Source organism: Brassica napus, chromosome A1 (assembly GCF_020379485.1).
Source record: "Brassica napus cultivar Da-Ae chromosome A1, Da-Ae, whole genome shotgun sequence".
NCBI lineage: Eukaryota > Viridiplantae > Streptophyta > Magnoliopsida > Brassicales > Brassicaceae > Brassica > Brassica napus.
In genome coordinates this window covers 7,907,122-7,930,037 of record NC_063434.1, presented here as the reverse complement: position 1 = coordinate 7,930,037, position 22,916 = coordinate 7,907,122, and the positions used below count along the sequence as shown (strand labels likewise).

The 22,916-nt window shown below is 35.2% G+C and overlaps 3 protein-coding genes and 1 long non-coding RNA gene across 18 annotated transcripts; 1 reads left to right on the top strand and 3 right to left on the bottom strand.

Moving 5' to 3' along the window:
- Positions 1-223: 223 nt before the first annotated feature.
- On the bottom strand, positions 224-2,553 carry LOC106376017 (1-acylglycerol-3-phosphate O-acyltransferase). Its single transcript, XM_013816058.3, has 9 exons — positions 2,148-2,553; positions 1,807-2,043; positions 1,695-1,741; positions 1,457-1,575; positions 1,202-1,362; positions 962-1,071; positions 772-871; positions 550-673; positions 224-441 (listed from the first exon to the last, which is right to left on the bottom strand). The coding sequence occupies exons 1-9, from the start codon at positions 2,369-2,371 to the stop codon at positions 313-315; spliced, it is 1,251 nt and encodes a 416-aa protein (XP_013671512.2). The 5' UTR covers positions 2,372-2,553; the 3' UTR covers positions 224-312.
- A 3,643-nt stretch (positions 2,554-6,196) lies between these two features.
- Positions 6,197-10,710, bottom strand: LOC111214151 (growth-regulating factor 8-like). Of its 14 annotated transcripts, none has more exons than XM_048741455.1 (8): positions 9,987-10,610; positions 9,714-9,896; positions 9,306-9,606; positions 7,925-9,230; positions 7,172-7,836; positions 6,896-7,078; positions 6,632-6,790; positions 6,197-6,552 (listed from the first exon to the last, which is right to left on the bottom strand). In XM_048741455.1, the coding sequence occupies exons 1-4, from the start codon at positions 10,279-10,281 to the stop codon at positions 8,798-8,800; spliced, it is 1,212 nt and encodes a 403-aa protein (XP_048597412.1). In that variant the 5' UTR covers positions 10,282-10,610; the 3' UTR covers positions 6,197-6,552; positions 6,632-6,790; positions 6,896-7,078; positions 7,172-7,836; positions 7,925-8,797. The 14 variants fall into 14 exon arrangements, with proteins under 14 accessions (XP_048597412.1, XP_048597404.1, XP_048597423.1 ...); XM_048741447.1 differs by having other exon boundaries at positions 6,632-7,078; positions 7,172-7,248; positions 7,447-7,836; XM_048741466.1 differs by lacking the exon at positions 6,632-6,790 and having other exon boundaries at positions 7,172-7,248; positions 7,447-7,836.
- Positions 10,711-12,283: 1,573 nt separating this feature from the next.
- On the top strand, positions 12,284-13,655 carry LOC111200281. 2 transcript variants are annotated; one of them, XR_007316631.1, is made up of 4 exons: positions 12,284-12,628; positions 12,707-12,758; positions 12,877-13,229; positions 13,296-13,655. It is a non-coding gene; the product is annotated as an uncharacterized LOC111200281 (long non-coding RNA). The 2 variants fall into 2 exon arrangements; XR_002653886.2 differs by having other exon boundaries at positions 12,285-12,628; positions 12,877-13,655.
- A 1,962-nt stretch (positions 13,656-15,617) lies between these two features.
- LOC106391782 lies at positions 15,618-18,903 on the bottom strand. The gene is made up of 10 exons (XM_013832488.3): positions 18,397-18,903; positions 17,941-18,185; positions 17,506-17,779; positions 17,247-17,361; positions 17,056-17,180; positions 16,761-16,842; positions 16,578-16,689; positions 16,351-16,508; positions 16,145-16,265; positions 15,618-16,054 (listed from the first exon to the last, which is right to left on the bottom strand). The coding sequence occupies exons 1-10, from the start codon at positions 18,758-18,760 to the stop codon at positions 15,734-15,736; spliced, it is 1,917 nt and encodes a 638-aa protein (XP_013687942.1). The 5' UTR covers positions 18,761-18,903; the 3' UTR covers positions 15,618-15,733.
- Positions 18,904-22,916: the final 4,013 nt, after the last annotated feature.

Here is a 22,916-nt window from a genome sequence, read left to right as displayed (position 1 = left end):
GGTCTCAGTTTGAAGCACAAAGATTTGGTTGTTTATGTTTCATTATTTAACTGTGAGAAATTGTATGAAACAGATAATTAAAGAGTATCTAAAGATTACATTAAGATAATTTTAATAATGAGATCACATTCTGAAGTCTTGAGATACTTCAGAAAGAAATCAAAAACGCTACAAAGAGAATGGAAAGAGGTCTTAGAACTCCAAAGTACAAACACAACCAACATTAAGAAAATAATTGTTTCTCTTTTATATATGGTTTTTGTACATTTTTAATAAAGTAAAGTTGATAAGGTAAAATGAACAATAGCACGATTAAACCAATTGAAAACCATCTGGAATGAGTTCTTGATGAGAAGAGTCTTGAGATATATACTTGCGGCAAGCATACATCACTGCTGAATGAAAACCAGCTGGGTTGTCTATGAACACAAAATGGCCACCCTACACAAATTTTTTATCAAAAAAATCTCTCACATAAGCATTTTCTTCTCTCTATAATTTCCTCTTTAAATTTGAGAAAACTAATGCAAAACTATTTAGAGATGTAACCTGTGGAACACGAATGATTTCGCAAGGGACCTTCATGTGTTTCCGTGCTTCCACTGCACCTTGATAGTTCATCCAATCATTCATTCCATAGATAAAAGTTGTTGGCACTTTCCACTCTGATGCACTGCACAAAGATAGTCATCGAAAATGAATTACATAAACATTCCATCTGCAGTGTGCTAATAAACTTGGTCTTTGTTTCATCAGATTTGGTGGACAAACCTTTGTAAGAGTGGCTTCCGAGCAAATGCTCCAAAGGAGAAGATGTATTTCAAGCACAACTCTCCACTAGCCTTTGCAGCCAACGTATGATACACATAATCTACAACGCAAAAACAAACCATCACTTTTCAGCTATGCGTCATTATCTTCCATATGCTGCTGTGGGAACTTAAGAGTAAGAAGTACTCACCGGTGAGCAATCTGGATTCCTCATCTGTTAGCACAGTTCCCACAGAATGTGCTCCAAATCTTGCACTTGTATACCGGTTCACAAGACCCGGACCCCAAGGACCTAACCCTCTGCAACAGAAGCACATTTAGAAACATATAGTGAATTCCATTAGTCCTGCCATCTAATTTCATCGCCGAACAAGTTGTCACTTGGTTAAAACAAGCTCATTGCATGGTTCCAATGCCGTATATAGCATACCTAATCAGCTTCTGAGGAGTGAAATTGGACTCCCATAGATGATTTAGAAGAGCACCTTTCCACGTTGCTCTAAACTTAGTCAGCCACTCGGACTTGGCATCTGATTCAGCTGAGAAACCAGCAGATCCCACCAGAACCAAGTGCTGAACATGCTCAGGATGCTGAAAGATCCGATGAAAAGTCAGAAACCATATATCCAAAAACGTTACCTTTTACTCATTGAGTTAATACCAACGAAAGGAACATAAAACTCACCTTAAGCGCGTACTTAGCAGCAACATAACCTCCAAAAGAATGTCCTAACAGAATGAAGTTACTAAGATTCTTGGACTTACGCCATTCCTCAAATGAGTCAATAAACCACGCCTCTGTTTCTGCATATTCAAAGAATGACCATTTTCAGTTCCACTACTGGTGCAGCATCTCCATCAAGAAAGGGCTCCAAATGAAACCATAGCCACAAAGTCATTAACAGTAGAAACGAAATGAATACCTTCAGTGCTTTTACAAGTAAAATCAGGCCTACTCGATCCACCCCACCTATAAAAAGACCAATTTGTGACAAAACAGTTCAACAAAACGTGCACCTTACCAAAGCTGCTTACCCAAGTTGATCAATAGCAATGACCCTAAACCGACTAGCGAGAGCATCGAAGTTACGAAAGAAGAAGCCTTGAGAAGCACCATAACCATGAACCATCACAAGCGTAGGAGAACCTTCCTTGGCGTCAAAGGTAACAGTGTTGATGAACCTAGACTCATCGCTTGAAGACCTAAACCACCTGACTTTCGAACCTGGTGGTCCAGAGCCAATATTGACTTGCTCTTGTACATAAGGCGTCCTGATGAATTGATCATCCATTTAGAAAGTTTCAGAACATATAAAAATCCAATCTTTGATGGACCCATCTGTATAAAATCCATAATTGAGAGGAAAGGTGAGTACTTGAGGATGGAGAGAAGGCGGTTCTCGGCGGCGATGATGTTGTCGGTGGAGGTGGGGATCCAGCGGAGGGAACTGGGCCATAAGATGTTCCATCTGGATTTCGCGGCGTTGGTTGCAGCTGAGGCAGCAGATGAACCGGAGACCGAAGCAGAGGCGGAGGAAGATCCGAGCTTTGTCTTTGAGATTTCCTCGGCCATTCTTAACCGGAACCGGTTTAAGCTCATACACGAATGCAATAATCTAGAGAGGAGACAAAAGTCAAAGAATCTGAGATTGTGGAAATGATTGAAGCGAGAGGTTTTGCATATATGCGGCCTCCCTGATGACGGGACACGTCATTGCTGACGTCACGCATTCTTGCAAAGCAAGAGAGATAGCTTTTCCCGTGGTCGTTGTTAGACACTCTCTCTCTCTCTCCGTTGAACATGATTAGTCAAATAGTTCGTTAATAAACTAAGATTAGGTCTATAATGGAAATATAACCTATGGTTTAGCTACACAGTTTTTTATTTTTTTATTTTTTTATTTAAATTGTTCAAATTTTAATATAAATTGTCAATAAATATGGCTTTCTGAAATTCAAAACTCAAAATTTGTATATAAAAATATTAACAAATCATTACTCCATATTAAGTGTTGTTTTAGACTTGTGCACACGAATTAAGGAAACAATTAATTTTACATGTTTTCTATATAAAAACACAATTACCTATACACCTAAACATATTTCAACCAATAAAAAAACAAATAACAGAATAAAATTAATAAATTTTGCATTGAAAACCGAAAAAAACATTTATTTTGTAACGAAAAAATTTCTCTAAAACGACATTTAATATGAAACGGTGAGAGTAATAAACAATTGAACTAAAAAGGTTTTCACTACCATTAATGATTTTGATGCAGTATTAAAATACCAATGCGAAGTGATTCAGAAAAAAAGATAAACTAATTGGAAAGGACCTATTTTCTGATTCTTCTATAAAAAAGATTTTAATTAGTAGTGTAAGCTTTTCTAACTATAATAGACTGAATAAAATAGTTATGGCTCTTGAAATCTATATATATAAAAATATGTTCGCCTTCTTCATGTGATGCCACGTCATCAAGTCGTGCATTATGGGAGTGACATGTGTCCCATTTTATATTTGGGGTCAAAATAAAACAAAAATTTGTCAGGAGTAATTGAACCCACCACCTCCAGCACTGGTAATTTTTCTTAGAACCACTAGGCTAAAGTCACTTTTAATAAATATGTGGCCGGGAAAATACTTATTATCGTGTTGGCTGGAAGTCCATGCTTCTTCTGCATGTGGCCAGGGTCGGTACTGAACTGATGTCAAGATGAAAATCGTGAAGTTAAAATTTTGCTCCAAATAGTTTTGCAATGTTTCCAACCTTTATAACTTGATGCATATAATATATATCAAAATACATTTGTTGTACACGCTTTTATTAGTTTTGCTTTTAAAAGAAGGTATTTGCAGTTATAAATGTTTTGTGCCAGTGAATTAATGGTTAAAAAACCTCTATACATATGTCATTTTAAAATAACACTCAACTTCTATATATAGTCAATATATATGTTCATGTTATATTCTAGACTAAATATTTTCTCTTTTAAAAATATAGAAAACAGTTTTTTAGTCTACAAGCAAATGTTGTAGAGCAAGTATGCATTATACAAAATAATATATATTTAAAATCCATACGCAAAAACATAAAAGTTGATATAGGCCTCTTTCTGACACATGCACAATCTACTATGAATAAGAATTAAAAAAAAACAGTATTATCACCAAACTTTATCACAAATCCACATTTGTACATCTATAATTATGAGTTGGACAATTAGTTAATTTGATACAATTCCAAAGCAAGAATAATCGAAAAATAACTATACCACGCATACTAATAAGTAACACATAACAGATAACCAAATTCTTGAATCTTAAAACAAATTTCAACTCGAGCATTTAGTGAATATCAAATTAACTAATATCCCGCCCGTAGGACGGGCCATCCCTAGTATAGTGAAATGAATATGAAAGTGAAAAATCATTAAATAAGGTGATTCCTCTATCAGCATCCTCATTTAATTAAACTAGATCGTCTTCCGCGCTTCGTGCGGATAATTGCTTTTAAACTGTTACAATTAATTTTGTTATTTAATTATAGAATATTGCAGAATTTCCATATGCACATAAACTATGTACTATGTAAAATATATTATATGAGGGGATACATGATTTGTTTTTTGTTGTTCGAGGGATTCATATATTTTCGCATTTTTGTAATTAATTTCCTTTTATTTGCCAAAATACCAAAACTGAGTTTAAAATAGAAAAGATAGTTTGGATGATGTCGGGAGTTTGTCCGTTAGTGTTTCTTCAAATAATGTTTAGCACCATAACAATTTTATATTTCCAGTTACTTATGCTTTTCAGCTCCCTGAACAGAGATGCTTGGTTGTTCCAAAGTGTATATATTTTGTTAGATTTTATTATTTATGTTTCTATAGTAGTTTTTTGTTATTATTTTTACATTTTTTGTATATATACACATTAATTTTTATCCCATATGAATATTTTTTTCCTAACTCTACTCGAATTGTAGTCATAAGGTTATTAGTAATGTGTATGGTGAAAACTTCGTTCATAATTTTGTCATGTCATATCTATCACCTTTGAAATAAAGTTCCTATATAGTAGTAATTTCAATTACTGAACATTTTGGACAATAAAAGTAATCATGGTCATAAACTGTCAAATACGTTTCCAATATTTTAATCTTGTTCTAGTCCTGATTCAACCCATTTGTAAACATCATATCGCTCTGTTGTTCAATTTTAAATGCTCGGCTCATACATCTCTGCCCAAAAAAAAAGCAAACAAAAAGCATCACACAAACAACTTTCAAGTTTTTTTTTGTTTAAAGAACTTTCAAGTTTTTAAACGTGTCAAACTATTTCACGCTTCTCCATTTTATGAAAGGCCATTTGGAATTTAGGGAACGTTAGATATTGCAAGCATTCAATGTAACCGTCAACTTTCATCGGTTTCTGAGAAAGAGAAAAGTTAGAAAAGAAATATATTTGAATATATGTATGTTTTTTATTTAATTTTGGTGAATATATGTATGTTGTATTTATATTTTAACAATTTAGTTCTTCTTATATTTAATGACTCATTTGCCCGGGGTTTTCAAATAAAATTTAGTTAAATTGAGATTTTGTTGATTTATATTTAAATATCTGTTATATATATTTGTACCAATTACAAAAAAAAATGGTAGATTTAAATTTGTTAATGTATTTTTTTCTGACAAATTTAGAATGGTAAGAGCTCACAAATGGTTGTAACTTTACTTCTCTATTAAATTTTGCTGTAATTTTATGTTTGAAATAATAAAGTAAAAGTAAAAAAAGAACTCATTATTTGTTATAGTTTTATTATTGGAATCATATATGATGAAAACGATGAATATAAGTTAATTAAACTTTAATTATAATCTTTGTACTCTTAATCTTAGATAATTTAGCCTTTTATATACAATAATTATTAGCTTATAATTGATTTAAACTTTGTTTTGTCTTTAAGATTATTAAATTCCAAGATAGAAAATACTTTTTTATACACTTTTAACCTTATCACTTCCAAAAATTTCTTAAAACATGATTATATGACTAATAAAGTGAGTAATGTACAAAAATCTTAGTTGTAATCATTTTATTTATTCGTACCAATATGAAAGTTATGATATCATTTGAATTTTAATATGCTGTATTTAAACTCATTTTCCACCGACTGAGATAGTTGAAATGAGAGAAGTTTGATCACCTGAAATTTTTTAAATGTCTTTATTTATAGTAAAAATAGATAATCAACTTAATTTCACTGCACATCAGTTTATTGCGGAGTGTTCTATTTGAGGTGTCTCGTTACTTTTTTTTCCTCTCAAATTCCATCACCCTCTTTTCTTCCAGTCCTCAGTTCTGGTTTTGATTTGAACCACTTCGTTTCTCACATGCATGTTCTTATAGAGTATAATGACCACCAACATTAAGATTCTCTTGAATATATTCTTCATGAACCATCAAGTTCTACGACTCGGGATTATAAGCGAGTAAAATCAGTAAACCAAAACTAAGACCATTCTACTTGCAAGATGCAAGAGAATCTCCCTAGTCAGTATCTATTCGTTTTTGTTCCTCCAAATTTTGTTGATCATTCACTTGTATCTCTTGAGCCTCTCTTCTTTTCCTCTCAAGATAACTTGGCCACCCAATGGTGACTCTCGGCCTCTGTTTTCTCTGCAGCTTCTCACCTCTGCCATCCAATGTTATCTCACTGTTTCTGTTCCTGTGTATTCTTTTGCGCCTCTCAAAATCTGAATGTAACTGTTCCTGCAGATTTTCTAGAGTATTAGCTACGATATTTTTTGAAACAAAGGAAACATATTAGTTCAAGAACTTAGAATCATACAGTGTTGGAATCCGTAAAACAGGGCTTGTCTAAATGATTTTGCTCAAGTTCAGAATACTCGTCCAGAATAGCACACCTTGTAATGCAATACTACATATTTTATAGTTTAGAGTCCCCGTAATATGTCATCCAAGATATTAAAATTAGGTGACCATATTCCTTTCAAAGTAGACAAAAATTATAAGTGGGAATAAGAACTATTGTTAATTTTATTATATTGCAACAGAACAATATAACATAAAAGATTTTGGATATGAAGCTTACCATCTTTTTCTTTACTTGCTGGTTCTAACTTAACCGTTGGAGTAGTAGTGTGAAGCAACTAACAATTATCACATAGACTGAACTTAAAAACATTTCAAAAGTGCCTCTTTCTCTTATCACCAGATGAGAGATCATTTCTTCCTTTCTTCATACTTTTGATTATGTGAATCTTGATATAATGAGCTACAGTTAAAAAAAGAATTCATGAGAGACGTTTCAATTTTGAATTCAAATCAAGAAGCATGAGCAAATCTATGTACAGACGAAGAATCATACGACAATCATGGCTCTTTTTGCAAATAACTTCCAAACCTTTGAACAAACTTCCACCACCTATTGAAATGTAATTGCAGCTGTAAAAGAAAAGTTGTAGGTAAAAAAATGGGAAAATTGTCATTTAAATCCTCAATTTTCAATTTTGGTTGAAAAAAAGCATGAATTTCCCATAGTCCATTTAAGACGGCCGTGAAAGTATATTGGAATAGAAAAATGTGTGATCTCTCAAAAAGAAGATAACTCATCTATCAAAGACTTCTTTAGATCATCCTCACCTTGATCGATACAACTCCCCATCCTCTGCCACAGCGCCTCCCTAACCTTACCTTCACCACCAATGTGCGGCGCTCCGCTAGACTTAATCCCTCCAGGCCCAAAACCACCACCACCACCACCCAGGCCCAGAAGAAATCGCTTTCATATCCATCGCAACGCTCACACTCTTCACAGCCATTCCTTTATACTTGTTCACCAATTGATCAACCGTAAGCTTAAGCTCACCTAGGTTATAGAAAACCTGCAACCCAGTCCCAACTTCAGCTTGATTCAGCCCTTCCACGCCTCTCTCCAACACCTTCATGGCTTCAGACATCAGCTTCTCCCCAATCTCCTTGACGAACTTGATCTCCTCGTCGATGACTTTGATCCCGAAGAGATCGTACTCTCTACACATCGTCAAGATCTCGAAATATTAACATAAGTAAAACACCTCTTACAGATTAAAAAAAAGAGCATTCGTATTAACGCCCATACCTGGACACGGGAGACTTTTCGTGGATTTTATGGCAATAGCTTTATCTTCTTGTGGATTTCATGGCGATAGCTTTTATATAAGAAGAAAAACAAAGGGAGGAGAAACGAAACCATAAATAAAGGAATAAAGAACACACTGAATGATTCAGAGTGATGTATGGTAACGGCAATTGACAGGGATGCAAAGCGATTCCGAGGAAGAGGAAGAGCCGGAACGATCATCGATGGCGTTGAAGATTAGGGTGTGATGAGATGGGCTTGAAACGGGCTATTTCAAATTTTTGTAAGCCTATACTGTTGACCCGACTTTTTCCGTGAAGAGAAAAAACATATGTGACATGGCAATTTGAAGATTTCTGATTGGCTGATTTTTATGCTGATGTGGATAGGCTCAATGGAGCTCATATATCCCTTTTAATATAGTATATAGTATAGATCAGCATCCCCAACCCAACAAAGACATGAGTTCTCTTCACCCAAACCGGTTTATTGAACCGGAACTAGTTCTGATTTATTTAATTCAGTGTGCTAATCACTTTGAACTAGAATGCTGCAGATTCGCTATCAACTTAGCTCTGTGTTTGTCTCTCCACCCAAGATAATGATCTAGAATAGATTACTAGTAGTTTAATTAATAGATCTCCAGTGGTTTAAGTAAACCGGTGTTTCAAACACTTTTCCATCATAGAGTAGCGGTTTAAGCTTCTGCAAAATCCAACCACAAAAGCGAAGCAAAACAAAAGCACTAAGGTCTGGCTCAGTTTTTTCAGACAAATCACTGAGAACGGTTCATAATCTAAAAGATAGTTTTGATTTCTAATTACTAAACCGGTTTTTGACTTGTAAAATCACACAACTTGAAGTCATTTTTATTTAGCCTGAGCTTCTGCTGCAGCTACTAGTAGTAGTACTAACACTTGGGTCGTTGGAGGCACCAAGAAAGAGTGCTTCAGCCAATGGTCCACCTGGTGATGTGTAACAAATCCATGACGGTCCTTCATGACTAACCCACTGGTCCTGCTGGTTTCTTCTCCTCTCTGCTTCCTCCATGCCTCCACCTGCCATTGATAGTGTCAGAGAGCTTCCCATTGCTTCATCTTGATCCCCTTCTACAAAAAACCGCCTCGTCTCTTGGCGGTTTGGACTCAACAGACCCTCCAACGCTCCAAAGCTCTGGTTAACTAATGCCTCCTCCTGCCTGAAGTTCAGATCATAATCAAATCCAAGTTTAAGCTCCCTGCTTGGTCCAACCGCTGGATTTAAATTTGCATTGGAATCGTCTTCTTTCATAAACCACCTGAACTCTCTTCACATATCAAAAAACCAATAAGTTTCAGTTATGGAGTTCAATGCTTTGACAAGAACGTAAGCAAACGTGTACCTATGATCATTTGAAAATGGATTAACGGGTTGTCCGTAAAGCTGAGGATAAGTCCCAGCATAGTGGCTAGCAGCGTTCTTAGTGGTGCGAGTGTCATTGTGTTGAGATGATTCCACATGCTTTCTTGAACGTGGACGGCTCTTGTGCGTGTGTCTCTCACAGTATTTCTGATCAGGGACTGCGCTTCTAGAGCATCTCCATTTCTTCCCATCTGTTCTCTTGCACCTCCACGGCTCCATATCAGCCGCGTTGTTGCTTGCGTTTGAAGTAAACCCCAGCTTCAACGAACCTCCTTTCGCCACTGTGACCACATAGAACACAGTACACACCATAAGTTCCAAGCATTCTATCCCTATGCATAAAGGATGATAACAAGAGAGATCAAGAACACATAGGGAGAGGTTTTACCATCATGATGGTAAGTGTGGGAAGGGTGCTTGGGAAAGGGAGTGAGAAGCTCAGGAGGAACAGGAAGAGAAGCCATGATGTACTCATATATATTCCTCTGCCTCTCAAGCTCCTGCCATTGAGATTCACTGAAAGCTGCTGCTGCTGCACCTTCCTTCTCACTCATACTTCTTCCCATCTCCCCTGAGATATTTATTATCCACCAATTTCACAATAAATATTTTTTAATATTGTCACATAGCTCAAAAGTCATAAAGGAGAGAACTTTAAAACCTGAAGAGCTCAAGGTGAATAAAGGGTCTGCAGCTGAGACAGCAGCAGAGTTAGAACCAGCGAGGGAGTACATTTCACCAAGAGAACAAGTGTAAGCATGATTGGTTGAAGAAGAGAAGACAGGGTCGGTAACACCAGCGGAACCAGAGTAAGAGGAAGGAGATATATATGATGGATAATGATGATGATGATGTGATGGTATCATAACTTCTCTGTGGGAAGGTTCTACAACTCCAAATCCAAACCCACAACCAACAAAATCTTCCTTATTATGTTCTGCTCTTGTCCCCATCATACAAAATCTCTCTCTCTCTCTTTCTGTTATATCCACTCAAAACTCTCAACTCTATAAACCTTAAACACACATAAAACAGAAACAGAAACTCCTATTCCCACTCTTGCCTCTCTAATGGGACCTCAATAGCTTTTTCTTTAAGACAGCAACAACACCCAAAAATTCCAAGGTGGTAAAAAAAATAACGGAGTCTTAGCCTAAAGTCCAGAACATAAAAATGAAAACCTAAACAAGAACACAAAAGGCTCTCTCTCTCTCTCTCTCTCTCTCTTATAAGATGAGAGGATGGGGAGAAAATAAATTGGAGACTTATGTTATTAACAACATGTGAGAGGAGCGGTGCGGCTATTTGCGAGCCTTATGAGCCATAAAGCATTTTCTTTTTCTTATTTTGTTTCCTTAGTCTCTAACATTCGAACTTGTTTCAGAATACAAACAAAACTCTTCATTAACTCTCCTCTCTCTCTTCACCCCTGACACAGACATTAGTATCCCACGTTGTCGTTTCCTTTCACTAACCCCCGTTAACTCTTCTATCTTTTACGTCGACCTTAGGTAACGTCTTTTCTTTTTTGTCCTTCTCGAACTTCAACCTCAAGACCATTTACGTTCCGTTAAGTAACGGTGTTATGAGATGTGTGTGTTATTTTTGCCATTGGACCCCACCCACCAGGCCACCACATCTCTCGTTTCTCCGTGGGAGCTTCTCATAGGGGACCAGAGTCGGAGGGGATGTGATGCTCTAACTAATTTATCTTTCCTTCTTCGGTCACTTTTTTAGATTTTACTATATTTTCCACCCCTTTTTCTTTCCTTCTTTTATCTTTTCGACCCCACTACTTTCTTATCCGGATTAGTCCTCCACTAACCCTTTCTGATTTAGCTAAATTATTGTGTGAAAAAAAACTGATTATGTATATAAAAAAGATTATATCTATTTATATACATACGCTAATTCTAGTGTTATTTTCTTTGTCGTGTAGGCTAATTCAAGGTGTTGAAATCACATAGGACCACTCACTAATGTTCTGGTTTATTAAGTTCATTTGTTCGTAATTGATATACTAGGTGGTTCATGTTTAATTTCTTACCAAACAGAGGATCGTATTTTTTTCAAGAATCTAAATTGATGCCCATATGTTTGAAAACTATGGAATCACTCCAAATTATATTTACCTCATGAAGGTTTATGTTAGGATTTGGCTATAGTCTACAGACCACCGACATGTTACATACTATATTGCCACGAGACTACAAATTCTATACAGATTCATTCAGTAATGTGGAAGTAAGTTTAGGAATGAGAATATAACCAACCTAAGGGATAAATCAAATAAAGTGATTTTGGAAGATGTCTTACCTGTTTTGGAGCAGATCTTGGCATCAAGTAGATTAGGTTTAGGGTTAATTTTTGGTATCCCCCAGGCTGTGGACTAACTATTGTATGATTGTAGCCTATTATTTTCTGTAAATGTAAATATAAATATAAATCTTATCAGAAAGAACTAAAACTTGTGGAGGATACAAGCAACAATGATCGACTCGATAGATAAAGAACGAGTTACCTCTCAAGAACATAATAGGAAAGAAAAGACTTTCCTGCGTTAGGAACCAATCACAAGACGCATCTACCGTTGTTTGAATGACTAGAATTTTCCAAGTTTGTCCAATTAAACTTGACATTGCAACAACTTTGAGAAACTGCGGGAAGAAAAAAAATCTTAGTTGGTAATTACAAAATGGTATTCTTATACAATAAATGAGACTTTAGTCTCTCCTTAGAAGGTCCAGCTCAGCAGAGAAGGCTGACACGTCAGCCTCTATTTTCTCTTTTGTTTACGGACTTGGGATTCTCCGGTTATGGACTATCAAACATTTGGGCCCATGGATTGTTTGTTTAATATAGTCAGTTCTGGTCGACACTTCTCCTTACTATCTTTCGTGGGCATATAACCCAAATAGCATTGTTTTTCCAAACATAGCAATTGGGCCCCGACTCAAGAAGAGTAAACATAGCAATTAGTCATCCTCTCCAGAACCCTAATCACTTTTCTAGGCAGAGCTAAGATTATCATTAGAGTAACGTCGCAAATCACTTTAAGAACAAACCATTAATCTTCACATTTAATTTTAGTAAATTCGAGAACCCACTACTTCTCATTACAGTCCTTTTCAGCTTCTTTGCAATCTGATACCTATAAAAAGGCATCTCCGGCGCCATGATTTTCACAGATTCCTCTCTTTTCCACTCAACCAACATACAAAGATGAACCTTAAAGAACAATAGCGACTTCCAAGACACCACTTTCCGAGTTAAAGCCCGAGCCTTACAGTCGAATCTCCTCAGGTGACTGTCTCAACTATATAAATTGAAATCCCAAGTAAATACTCCAGCTAATTATACGTGTTCTTTGATGTTTCACAGATAATTGAGTTTTTCTGCACTGCCAAAGTGAACGAAATTCATCCGGATAAAGGTTGGTGTTTATGGCTGCTCCACGTGTTCAAAGAAATTGAAACTTTGTTCCCCATCATATTATAACCCATTTTCCATATATTCCATGAGGCTAATGCTTTTGAATGATCTATCTACAGGTTCCGTGTGGACCTCTGTGTCTAACCAGACTGGTTCAGCTGTCTTAGTGGCTTTTGATGAGGAGATGGCTACAATTACCAAAATTCAAGCTGCGTATATTGTGGTATAAAAGTCTGGCTATTGACCTTAGCTATTCTAAAAATATAGATTTTTTTCCGGAGCTGCGTATATTGGGGTCAATGCTAAGGTTGATAGGGAACTCCGTCAGTTCATTACTGAGATTGTTGGTAGCACCTACACATTCCAGCTAAAGCTAATCGCTTTCAATTTCACTTCAAAGCACCAAACCTTCACCATTTCCCGTATATTTACTGTGCTGGAGCGTCCAACTGTGCCAGCCTTTATTATAGAAGTTTGTCCCCATTCCTAACTTCTGTCTGCTGCTCTGACAAATATTTAATCTCTGAATCTTTTACAGTGTAAATAGGGAGGTGCAGATGTCCCTCGAGCTAAGCTTCCTTGAGTGGACACACAATGATCAGCTGTTGCACCAAGTGATGATTGCAGTGTTTCAGCGGTATCAACCAAGCAGCAACTTGATCCAAAAGAAAATGGACGGAAGAATGTACGTTTGGAATAAGTACTCTGGATAGCTGCACCACCGCAAAATCAACTTATGAATCTTTTGGCTTTAGCATCTTCTCACTTTTCGTTTTTCCCTTTCTGATTTTTTCTTTTTAATTAATACCATTTTAGCGGTCAGAACTTGTACTATTGATGCAACTTTTTCTCCAAATGTATATTATCGACAACAGTTTTTTATTTATTAAACTTCCCATTTTAGCGGTCATAATTTCCATCCACACCTCTGTTGTTCTCGCAAATCCCATTAGTCACTGTTGCTGTTATTTACTAATACAGACCCATACAATACAGCAGTGCGCACGTCAATAGTGTCATCAAATAAAGTTTAAAGCGATGAACATTATAGTGTACAAAACCATCGACATGGTATGTTCATTGCTTTAGCTTGATATGTGTATGTGACTGTGTCTGTAAAATGCAGGTGACATGCTTAAAATTAGAAGGTTAACATGATATTTGAGACACATTTGCTAATTGAAGTGGACTTTGATATGCTAAGCTACAGAACACAAAAAACCATGGACCGTAGTGCATCTTAACTTTATTAAATCCTCCAGAACGTTTCCCCACTAACACACCAGCATTTAGTTGAACACAATACTCTTAAAACTAAAATTCAATGACATTTACAATAACTAGGTCTTTTATCCGCGCAACGCGCGGATTGTTTGGTATAATTAAATTTTTATTTAATTAATTAATTTATATTTATTTTAATAATTTATATTGTAATTTGTAAAGTGTTTTTTTTGCCTCTGAACTCTCATACTTGAAGTTAAAGCAACTAAAAGATTTTTATCCTTAATAAATAAATAGATTTGTTAGTATATATAATTAACAATTAACTAAAAAGAAATTTTATTGATTTGATAATTATCATTGTCTAAAAATAATTTATATTGTGTTATATAGAAAATAATTTAAGATCACCTTGGTCCTACAAAATATGTAATAGCCAGACAGTTAAATATGTATTTCTTCACAGATTAGTGCTACCAGAACAAAATTTACAATTAGTATTACTAAAATGTTTTTTTTATTTTTCATATATATGTAGTTGTCTATAATATTTTATAATTACAGCAAAAAATCAATACACATGTATACATCACTTTTATGATAAATTTTGGACTCATTTATAAACAGTGGTAATGTATTCGTAATATGTGAGTGTTTATAATATTTAATACAGTAATAGATAGTGCAGAAAAATATTTTAAAAAGTTTATCATAAATTAAAAATTAATATTTAGTAATTATTAAATATTTCATAAAAATAAAAATAATTTATTCTAATGGTGTTTGAATTGATAATAAATGTATATACTATTTATGTAAAATTAGTAGGTCGCGAGTGCAAACAAAAGATCTATCATTCATACAAAGAAGAAGGAATTCATATGATACTACAATTGTCTTACCGACAAAACTCTAATTGTATAGTTATTTAACATTTTAATATGAATTTTTATATCATTGACTATATAGATAAATATTTTACATTTCGTTCTTATTAAAATAGTTTATCGTATGTTTATTAAAACATATACATGATATACTCCAGCTTCTATTATATGTAGTAAACATCACTTTTACGATAATTTTTGGAATCATTAATAAAAAATACTAAAATACAGTTCTTTCTATAAAATCAATACTCATGTATACATCACTTTTATGATAAATTTTGAAATCATTTATAAAAAATGGCTAGAAAACAGCCAATATGTTAACCAATTAATCAAATTGAAACGACATTAACAGAAAAAAAATCTAACAATTTTTGGTTAAGAACTAACTGTAAAGGCTGATTTCAAAGTTGTTCTAAACTTAATTCCTATATTCGAACAAAATCTTAAGGTTCACATTTAGGTTTTTAAGTTGTTTCTCTATTTATTTTTGTGGTATTCTCATGGTGTTATATAAACAACCAACCGTGTCATCTCTTCTTTTTCGTTTTTTTTTTAAGTAAAGATGTATGATGTACATGTTTTCTCAAACCAAAACCGTAAGTGCTTTATAAATCTTTACTGGTACATTATGTGACTTCTTTGGTTTCGAGAACTCAAAGTTCACAAGTCCACCTAATTCGTAAAAGCATCAATTCTAAAAAACTAAAATGTTCAAACATCAAAATTATGGAAAAAACACTAAGGAGAGACAAAATAGATTATAAAAAAGATAGTTAATGTTGCAAAACAAAGTCTGAGATAAAAAAAAAAAAACAAAGCTTAGAGTTTTAGTAACCATAAAACTAAGATTCAACACATCCTAGCCACATCTGGCTCGCTTGGGATCTTCTGCCTCAACATCATCAGCAGCCCTTTTCACCATGCCAACGCCCACATGCTCATCATCAGCAACTCCCTTCTGCAAAGTTTCCTGGGCTTCTGGTACAATCATATTCTCTTCTAAATTGCCTTCAACTTCTTGGACTTCTGGGGTGAGGACCTTTGTCACAGTCAGAGTTTGGGTCTTACCAGTCAAATTGTGATCTGATACTTTCACAATGAATTTGCGAGTCTGTCCAATGGTATCAATAAGAGCCTGAGGTACCGGAACGAAGTGGCCATCTTCTACATTCTCATTTCCCTAACATACATTAAACAGTTGTCACTATATATATCTAACGATCTTGGAAAATACAGTTTCAAAACCAGGGGCACACAGGTTTGTAATTACCTCAAAATATCTTGCAACCAACTCTGAAGCTTTCCTTCCGACCAACTCATGTCCAGCATCACCGAGGAGCACAAAAGACGCCTGATCATCATTATCATACACGGAGATCTTGGCCAGGTACCTGTGTCATGAGCAGAGTTATAATGAGTGCATTGAAGTATGAGTATAAGTACACCTGAGTCACTAAGAACAGCTGAGTCACTTACTGTGCAACACCAACAATATTGGTTTTCCCACACTTCTTACACATAAGAGTGGTAGGCCCTTTGGTTGCCTTAGTGTGGCACACACCACAGCCTATGTAATACCAGGGTGAACCTAGCGCAACATCACCAATGGTTGCTATGCACTCAAACCAAGCAACCTGCAAATGTTAAACAGTTAAATAAGAAACTAAGACTATCATATTGAATACGTTTTGATACTGTACAACCTTGGCATCTTCTTGCTTCATATAGGAAAAGAGCTCGCCAATAGTAACTGTCTCAGTCTTAGTGACAACGTCTGCATTCACTCTGTTGGCAACAGCTAAGTTCGCTTCCATCCTGCAGCCAACACCCAAAATCAAATACAATGTGGAATAACAACGGACACAATTTAAGTAAAGAATGCTTACCAAGCGAGATACTCTTTGGTTTCTTGAACATCAGTGTCTAAAAATACACGCGATGGCGCCATAGAGGAGAGAGCTAGGGCACCTATAACAGATCCATTGTTATAATACAGATGCAAAGTTGTAATGTAAAATGAGATGTAGAATTATGTATATCTCTATATTTGTTATATCCAAACCTATAAGTTACTCCAATTTCTACTAAATGCAGTTCTATTACTTAATCTAACCTAACCAGATAAGATTCCTTGCCAATCTATGTACTTAAACGATAAAGAAAAAAGTTGGTAATACGGACCTCCATATCGTTTCGGGTTTAAAGTAGTGACCAAAACAACACGTGCAGTTCCTCCAGATGCTTTAAATTTCTCACTAAAGTCTGAGGCAGCCTTGTCCCATAGGTACAACTTCATCACCGGACCACTACAACATACAAACACGTGTGTTAAGAGAGACAACACATGAATATGGAAAATACAGATAGCTTACTCATGTGTCTGAACATGAAGCATGACGCGGCTTGATGCAGCTATCTCGGCATCATCTAGCACAAGACTATCACTGAGAACCTGCCCATTCACAAGCTTGATGTGACCAACATAATCTGCAACATAAAACAAACAAACTCGATGATTTATATATCTTAAACCAAACAATGAAGCATAAAAATTGTAAGTATATATCAAAACATTATCCTAGACGAAGAATGCTGATTATATTTGATCGTTTGAAAACAGTGAGAACGTACCATAAAGATCCCCTCGCAAGTCGCAGGCAGCATCGAACTCCTCATATCCATGGATCCGGAAACGGTCCTTGGGGAAACAAAGCGGACTGTCTTCTAGATCAGAGAGGACAGAAGTAGCTGAAAAGGTGATGGTGAAACTTGGCTCCGCAACACGATACAAAGTCTTGTTGTTAGACCCGAAAAAACTGTTGAGCCTGTAAATGCCACCAGCTTTCATATGTGGCAAATAAGTATCTACCCTCCCAGCTGGGATGAAACCCTGGATGACAGTCTCCTGTTAAGAACAGTAAAGAAATTAATTTAGAAATGCTAGTCAGGAAACTTGGAGACGCACCAACAACAATCAATATAACGATAAGTTTGAGCTAAAATTATTAATCAACATCCTGGCGAACAATTATTAAACTAAATTGCAACCAAGATTTCGGTTTATACCTCGTGGTCGATGAGAAGCATCTCGACACCGATAAGCACCTTCGTCACAACATTTCGAGCTTCCCAAAAATGGATCAACCGAAACTTCAACTCGCCATCATGAAGTCCGTATTTCACATCTTTGAAAGTCATCACTTCATCAACTTTGGCGGTGACAATGGCTTTTCCCCTGAAGCCTGAGGAGACAGCGGCTTTGCCCCTAACGCCTGAAGAAACAACAGACTTCGCGTTGTGAATGATCATACCTGCAGAAAAATACGAACGTTGCAATCATCAAAAAGAAGACCAAACCCTGTACCACAATTTCACATGTTTTTTTATTTTCCGTATATAAGTTATATATTTAAAAAAAAAATTTGTTCATCTAATTCGCTTAAATCTCAAATCTTCACACTTTTTTTTAATGATAATCAAACGGACTCTATAATCTTATAAGGAAACGATAAGGGTTCATACCATTGGGGTTCTTCGATTTAGGTAAGCCGTTCAAGACGCCCGAAGAGCCAGTGGTCTTGCCGCTGAGTTTGGTCAGACAGGAGGTGACCGACGCTTCGCCTTCGGATTGCTTCGAGTGGGGATCGACGATTGAGTGGCTGGAAGAAACATAGGGTGTTCCAACGGGGTTGATCGGTCCGGGAACGGATTCAGTTTCAACGCGGCTTGGTTTCTCGGAGATGGGTTTTCCGTTGGAACTCATTGCAACGAAGCTTAATCGAAATAAGACTCGAATTAAGAGTTGTATAAAGAAAAACTGAAGGAGAAAAGGCGGATTAAGAGCTTTATAAACAAAATCCGAAGGAGAAAAACAAAACGAATCCATAAATGAGAGTAAAGGAAGAACGAAGTGGAAGATGTATTCATTGTTTAGGGGTCAGATCGTGAAACGGTTCAAAGAGGAAGAAGAGCAAAGGAGATGAAGAATAGATCTGATGAGGAAGAGTTAGGGTTCGCAGAACGCGAAAGGGAGGAGAGCTCGTGGTCGAAGCCGTATAGCAATGGTTGGATGGGCTTGGGCCCAAACGTATCAACACGTTTTTTTTTTAGAAAACACAGTAAGCCCACAAAGGTAACACGAAAGTAACATGGCAAAAACAATAAATATGATTGGTGGATTAAACTGTCCGACGTGGACAGCGTTTCTGATCAGTATATCGCCCTTTTAATACTTGTTTGATACCCGTTATAACATGTTCCTTTCATTATCTCTGTAACACTTTATGGTCCTCTGCACAAGTTTATCTCTGGTCTTTTTAAGCTCTCATTGCTCTGCGTTATAAATTATCAGAGATCTTGGTTAAGACGATGGAGAAAGTAAAAGGAAGAACAACTAGAGCCTCAAATGGAAAACAAAAGATCCAGTAAAAAGAAAAATGGTTATTTCTCACTGGACTACACTGGTCATGATTTCACACTGTTAACCCCTAAAACATGTTATTTTATTGGTGTTTCTGTAGTTTCTGATATACGGCGACCTTGGTTTCAAGAACAGTATCGAACTCTCACCCTAGACACACCACTCACACGAATGTTAAAACAACTCTAATACTCAGACCTATATTAGAAGTAATATTACATGTTATATCACACTTACTCTCCATGCATGATTTTCATTCCTAGCAATAGCTGCGAGATTAGCACGGCAGAAACGACAACTTATCCGAGCAACTAAGCGTGGCAAGACACCCCAAGATGATCCTATGAATGTGCGTCACTTAGAACAAGGTATTAACTTACAAATTTACATGCTTATTGAAATGGTTTTAAAGTTAGCATGCCTGTTTAGATCGTTTATCTGAGGCACAAAACCCTACGCCACACCCACAACGAAAAAAACAGAGACGCACATTCATAGGATCATAAACGATATAAACAGGCATGCTAACTTTAAAACCATTTCTATAAGCATGTAAATTTGTACGTGAAATTTACAAACAACTTCACAAGTGAAAACGTTCAACTTAGTACCGAGACTGGCGATAATAGTCTTGAAAAAGGTATTACATTTACTCTATTTACATAACTCATAAGTCAAGTGCAACTAGAGCTTGGCGGATGGGATAGAAAAAATGCAAGAAAATAATCTCACTAAATAAGGGTTAGTTATGCATTTAGAAACGTAGTACTGATTTAAGTTTCCACAAATATCACAAGCTAACTTTTTCTTAATTTGTACAGCTCCAGCTTCTACAAGTAAAACATAACAAAATCAAACATAAAACTTTAACTCTAAGAGAATGTATTTCCATTAAAAAATATAACTGAAATGAATACTGAAAATAAAATAGTGCAATGTCATAAAATATAGCTGATAATAATAAAAATCTAAACATGTAAAAATTATAAATAAAGGTCAAATGTTAACAAAATAAATATATATGATCTAATTAGAAAACTAATTATATTTACTATATTCAATTTAAAATAATTTTCAATTGTTTTATAAAATTAAAATACAATATAATATAATATAATTTTAATGTAAACTCATCCGCCCGCAGGGCGGACCAACCCTAGTAATAAATAATCCATGCTTTTACACGTGTTTATACACAAATGTTAAAAGCCCAACATGCGCCGATATGTATATTAGCTCAAGAAAGGCCCATTATTAGAAAGTCCATATACTGGCCTGTTTTACGATAGTGTTTTGTACCAATTTCACTGTTGCAACTACTTGCATGGTTTCAATCATCATATGTACAATTCACTATTTCACTTGTTGCAAATTCTAAAAACGTGGTCTATGTACAATGCACCACTTGAATTTATAAATTTATTCAAACAATCAGAATTTCGTTTACGTGACAAGATATTTTTCAATTGTACTCTACAAATTACTCTGAGATGTCTTGGTCGTGTGACATGTAATCGTGGTGGAGTCATAGCTAATTGAATGTAATATCAATATTTATGTCATGGCATGAAAAACCAGATATCCGGACTTCGCCGCCTCTATATCATTTATCTTTCATCATAAAATCTATTATTTTCATGTTTTGTAGAAAAACACACACACTTGGAATAGCATTCGGAACTGAAGGAAACGAATTTACCTTGATGTAAAATGAAATACATTACCTTCGAGCAAAGTACAAGTCGATTCATGCATGTCTTTTTTTTGTGGTAAATATGTTAGTTTGAAAACAGAGCTTTCATTTGCTTCCTTTTATTTCGTTAAAATCAATGAGCATAATAAAAAACGACGTCATTATGCATATGCACCAAATGCTCAGTAAATACGCCGTCAACAATCATGTGTTTGTATGAATGCATCGAACCAATATTTAATGAGAGATGAAAAAGAAATGAATATTCGATCCTATTATTACCTAACAGTACATGCATATTTGACCAAGCAGAACAATGTTTGAAGTATGAAAAACAGATGTCATGCATATCCCTTTGTACGGATCAGAACCTATCGATGTTCGACATGACGATCTGACTGATATATGATGAGTTTGGTAACATTTTAAACCAACCCAGTGTAAAACTAGATTCTTTGTTTTATCTTCTGAATCATTCAGTTTCTCGACCAGTTGTGCACTTTTCTTACTTGAATATGGGAGAGTTGTCACGAGTTATTGTTTGGTCTTCTGATTTGGACATAGGAAGAAACACAGCGTATTACCATGTTTTTCTTTACTTCTTATATTGTACGTTGTGCATACTTATTCTCATTTATGAGCACCTAAAATCAGATAGTACTACGTTTTTAAAATTATCACTGAACACAAGTTTTGTGGATGCAAACAGAAGAGTTTGTAGGAAATAAGAAAATACAAGAGAAATTTAAGATCATTAGATTTTTTGGTGAAACAAAAACTTTGATTTTTTTCTTTAATAATATAAATGAATTCATGGTGACCAAGTGGTTATAAAGTTCACAATGATGGAAATGTCTAGTCATCACTTTCAGATTTCACCCCTGGTTGATCAGCATGGATGTCTTAAATGAAAACAATAATACAGCTCTTCTACATGCCCCAAAATTAGCTTGGGTTAATGTCCATCTAGTATCCATATAGCTATAACAAACTCAATGTAATAAGATTATATATTTCCACACAAGAATGATTATGTTATTGAAATTAGCTATTATGTAGAATCAGCTAATATAAAATTTTATTTTTAAATAAATTTTATTTATTACTTGTGAGAATCACATGGCTCGAATCTATCACGTCCACAAGCGGCATTGTGAAATAAAGTAAAAAAGTGATTGTTTATTGCATCCTCTACGTTGGTCTAAAAATAGATACAATTGCGTGTCATGAAACAAAGCATAAACGTTGTAATTGTAAGTAGTTAGATAAGAAAAAAAGGTTTAACAAATTTTAGTGGAACAAGAAATGATTATTATAATGAAATGGAAATAGAATGACGTAAAATAATACATGTAAAGGAGAAATATCAATGAAATGGGGATTCTACATGATCATATGATAAAGCCAAGTCATGGACTGGTTCTGCTGTTTCACAGGATGGTTCAACCACCATGCACCTCTTTTTCTTTGGACGTTTAATGACACAACCCACAATTCTCCTTTTTCACATCCTTTAATTTTGTATTTTAATTCTATTTGGTTACCTAGCTCTTTTATCTTCCTGATTTCTCATTTGTAAGTCTTTTTCGTACAAAGTTTTCTGTTCACCTAAAGAATTTTCCACATTCGTCAAGAAATTGCTTAAAATTTTTCGCTGCGTACAAATATTATTTTTATGTATAGAATAATATATATGTAAACAATTTATATATATGCCTTGTCTGTGCATACAAGTTATTAATTATAAGGAATCCCCAGTTTGTCACTCCCAACTTTATTCGCAAATTAGCAAAATACACTTAGTCTTGCACGCATTGACAATGGTATCTTTTGTGTTTTGTTGTTTTTTTCCTTTGAGAAAGTTTCGTTTTGTTTTATGTTCCATTTATCTTTATATGTAAAAGAAAAGTTAATTGGACTAAAGTCACC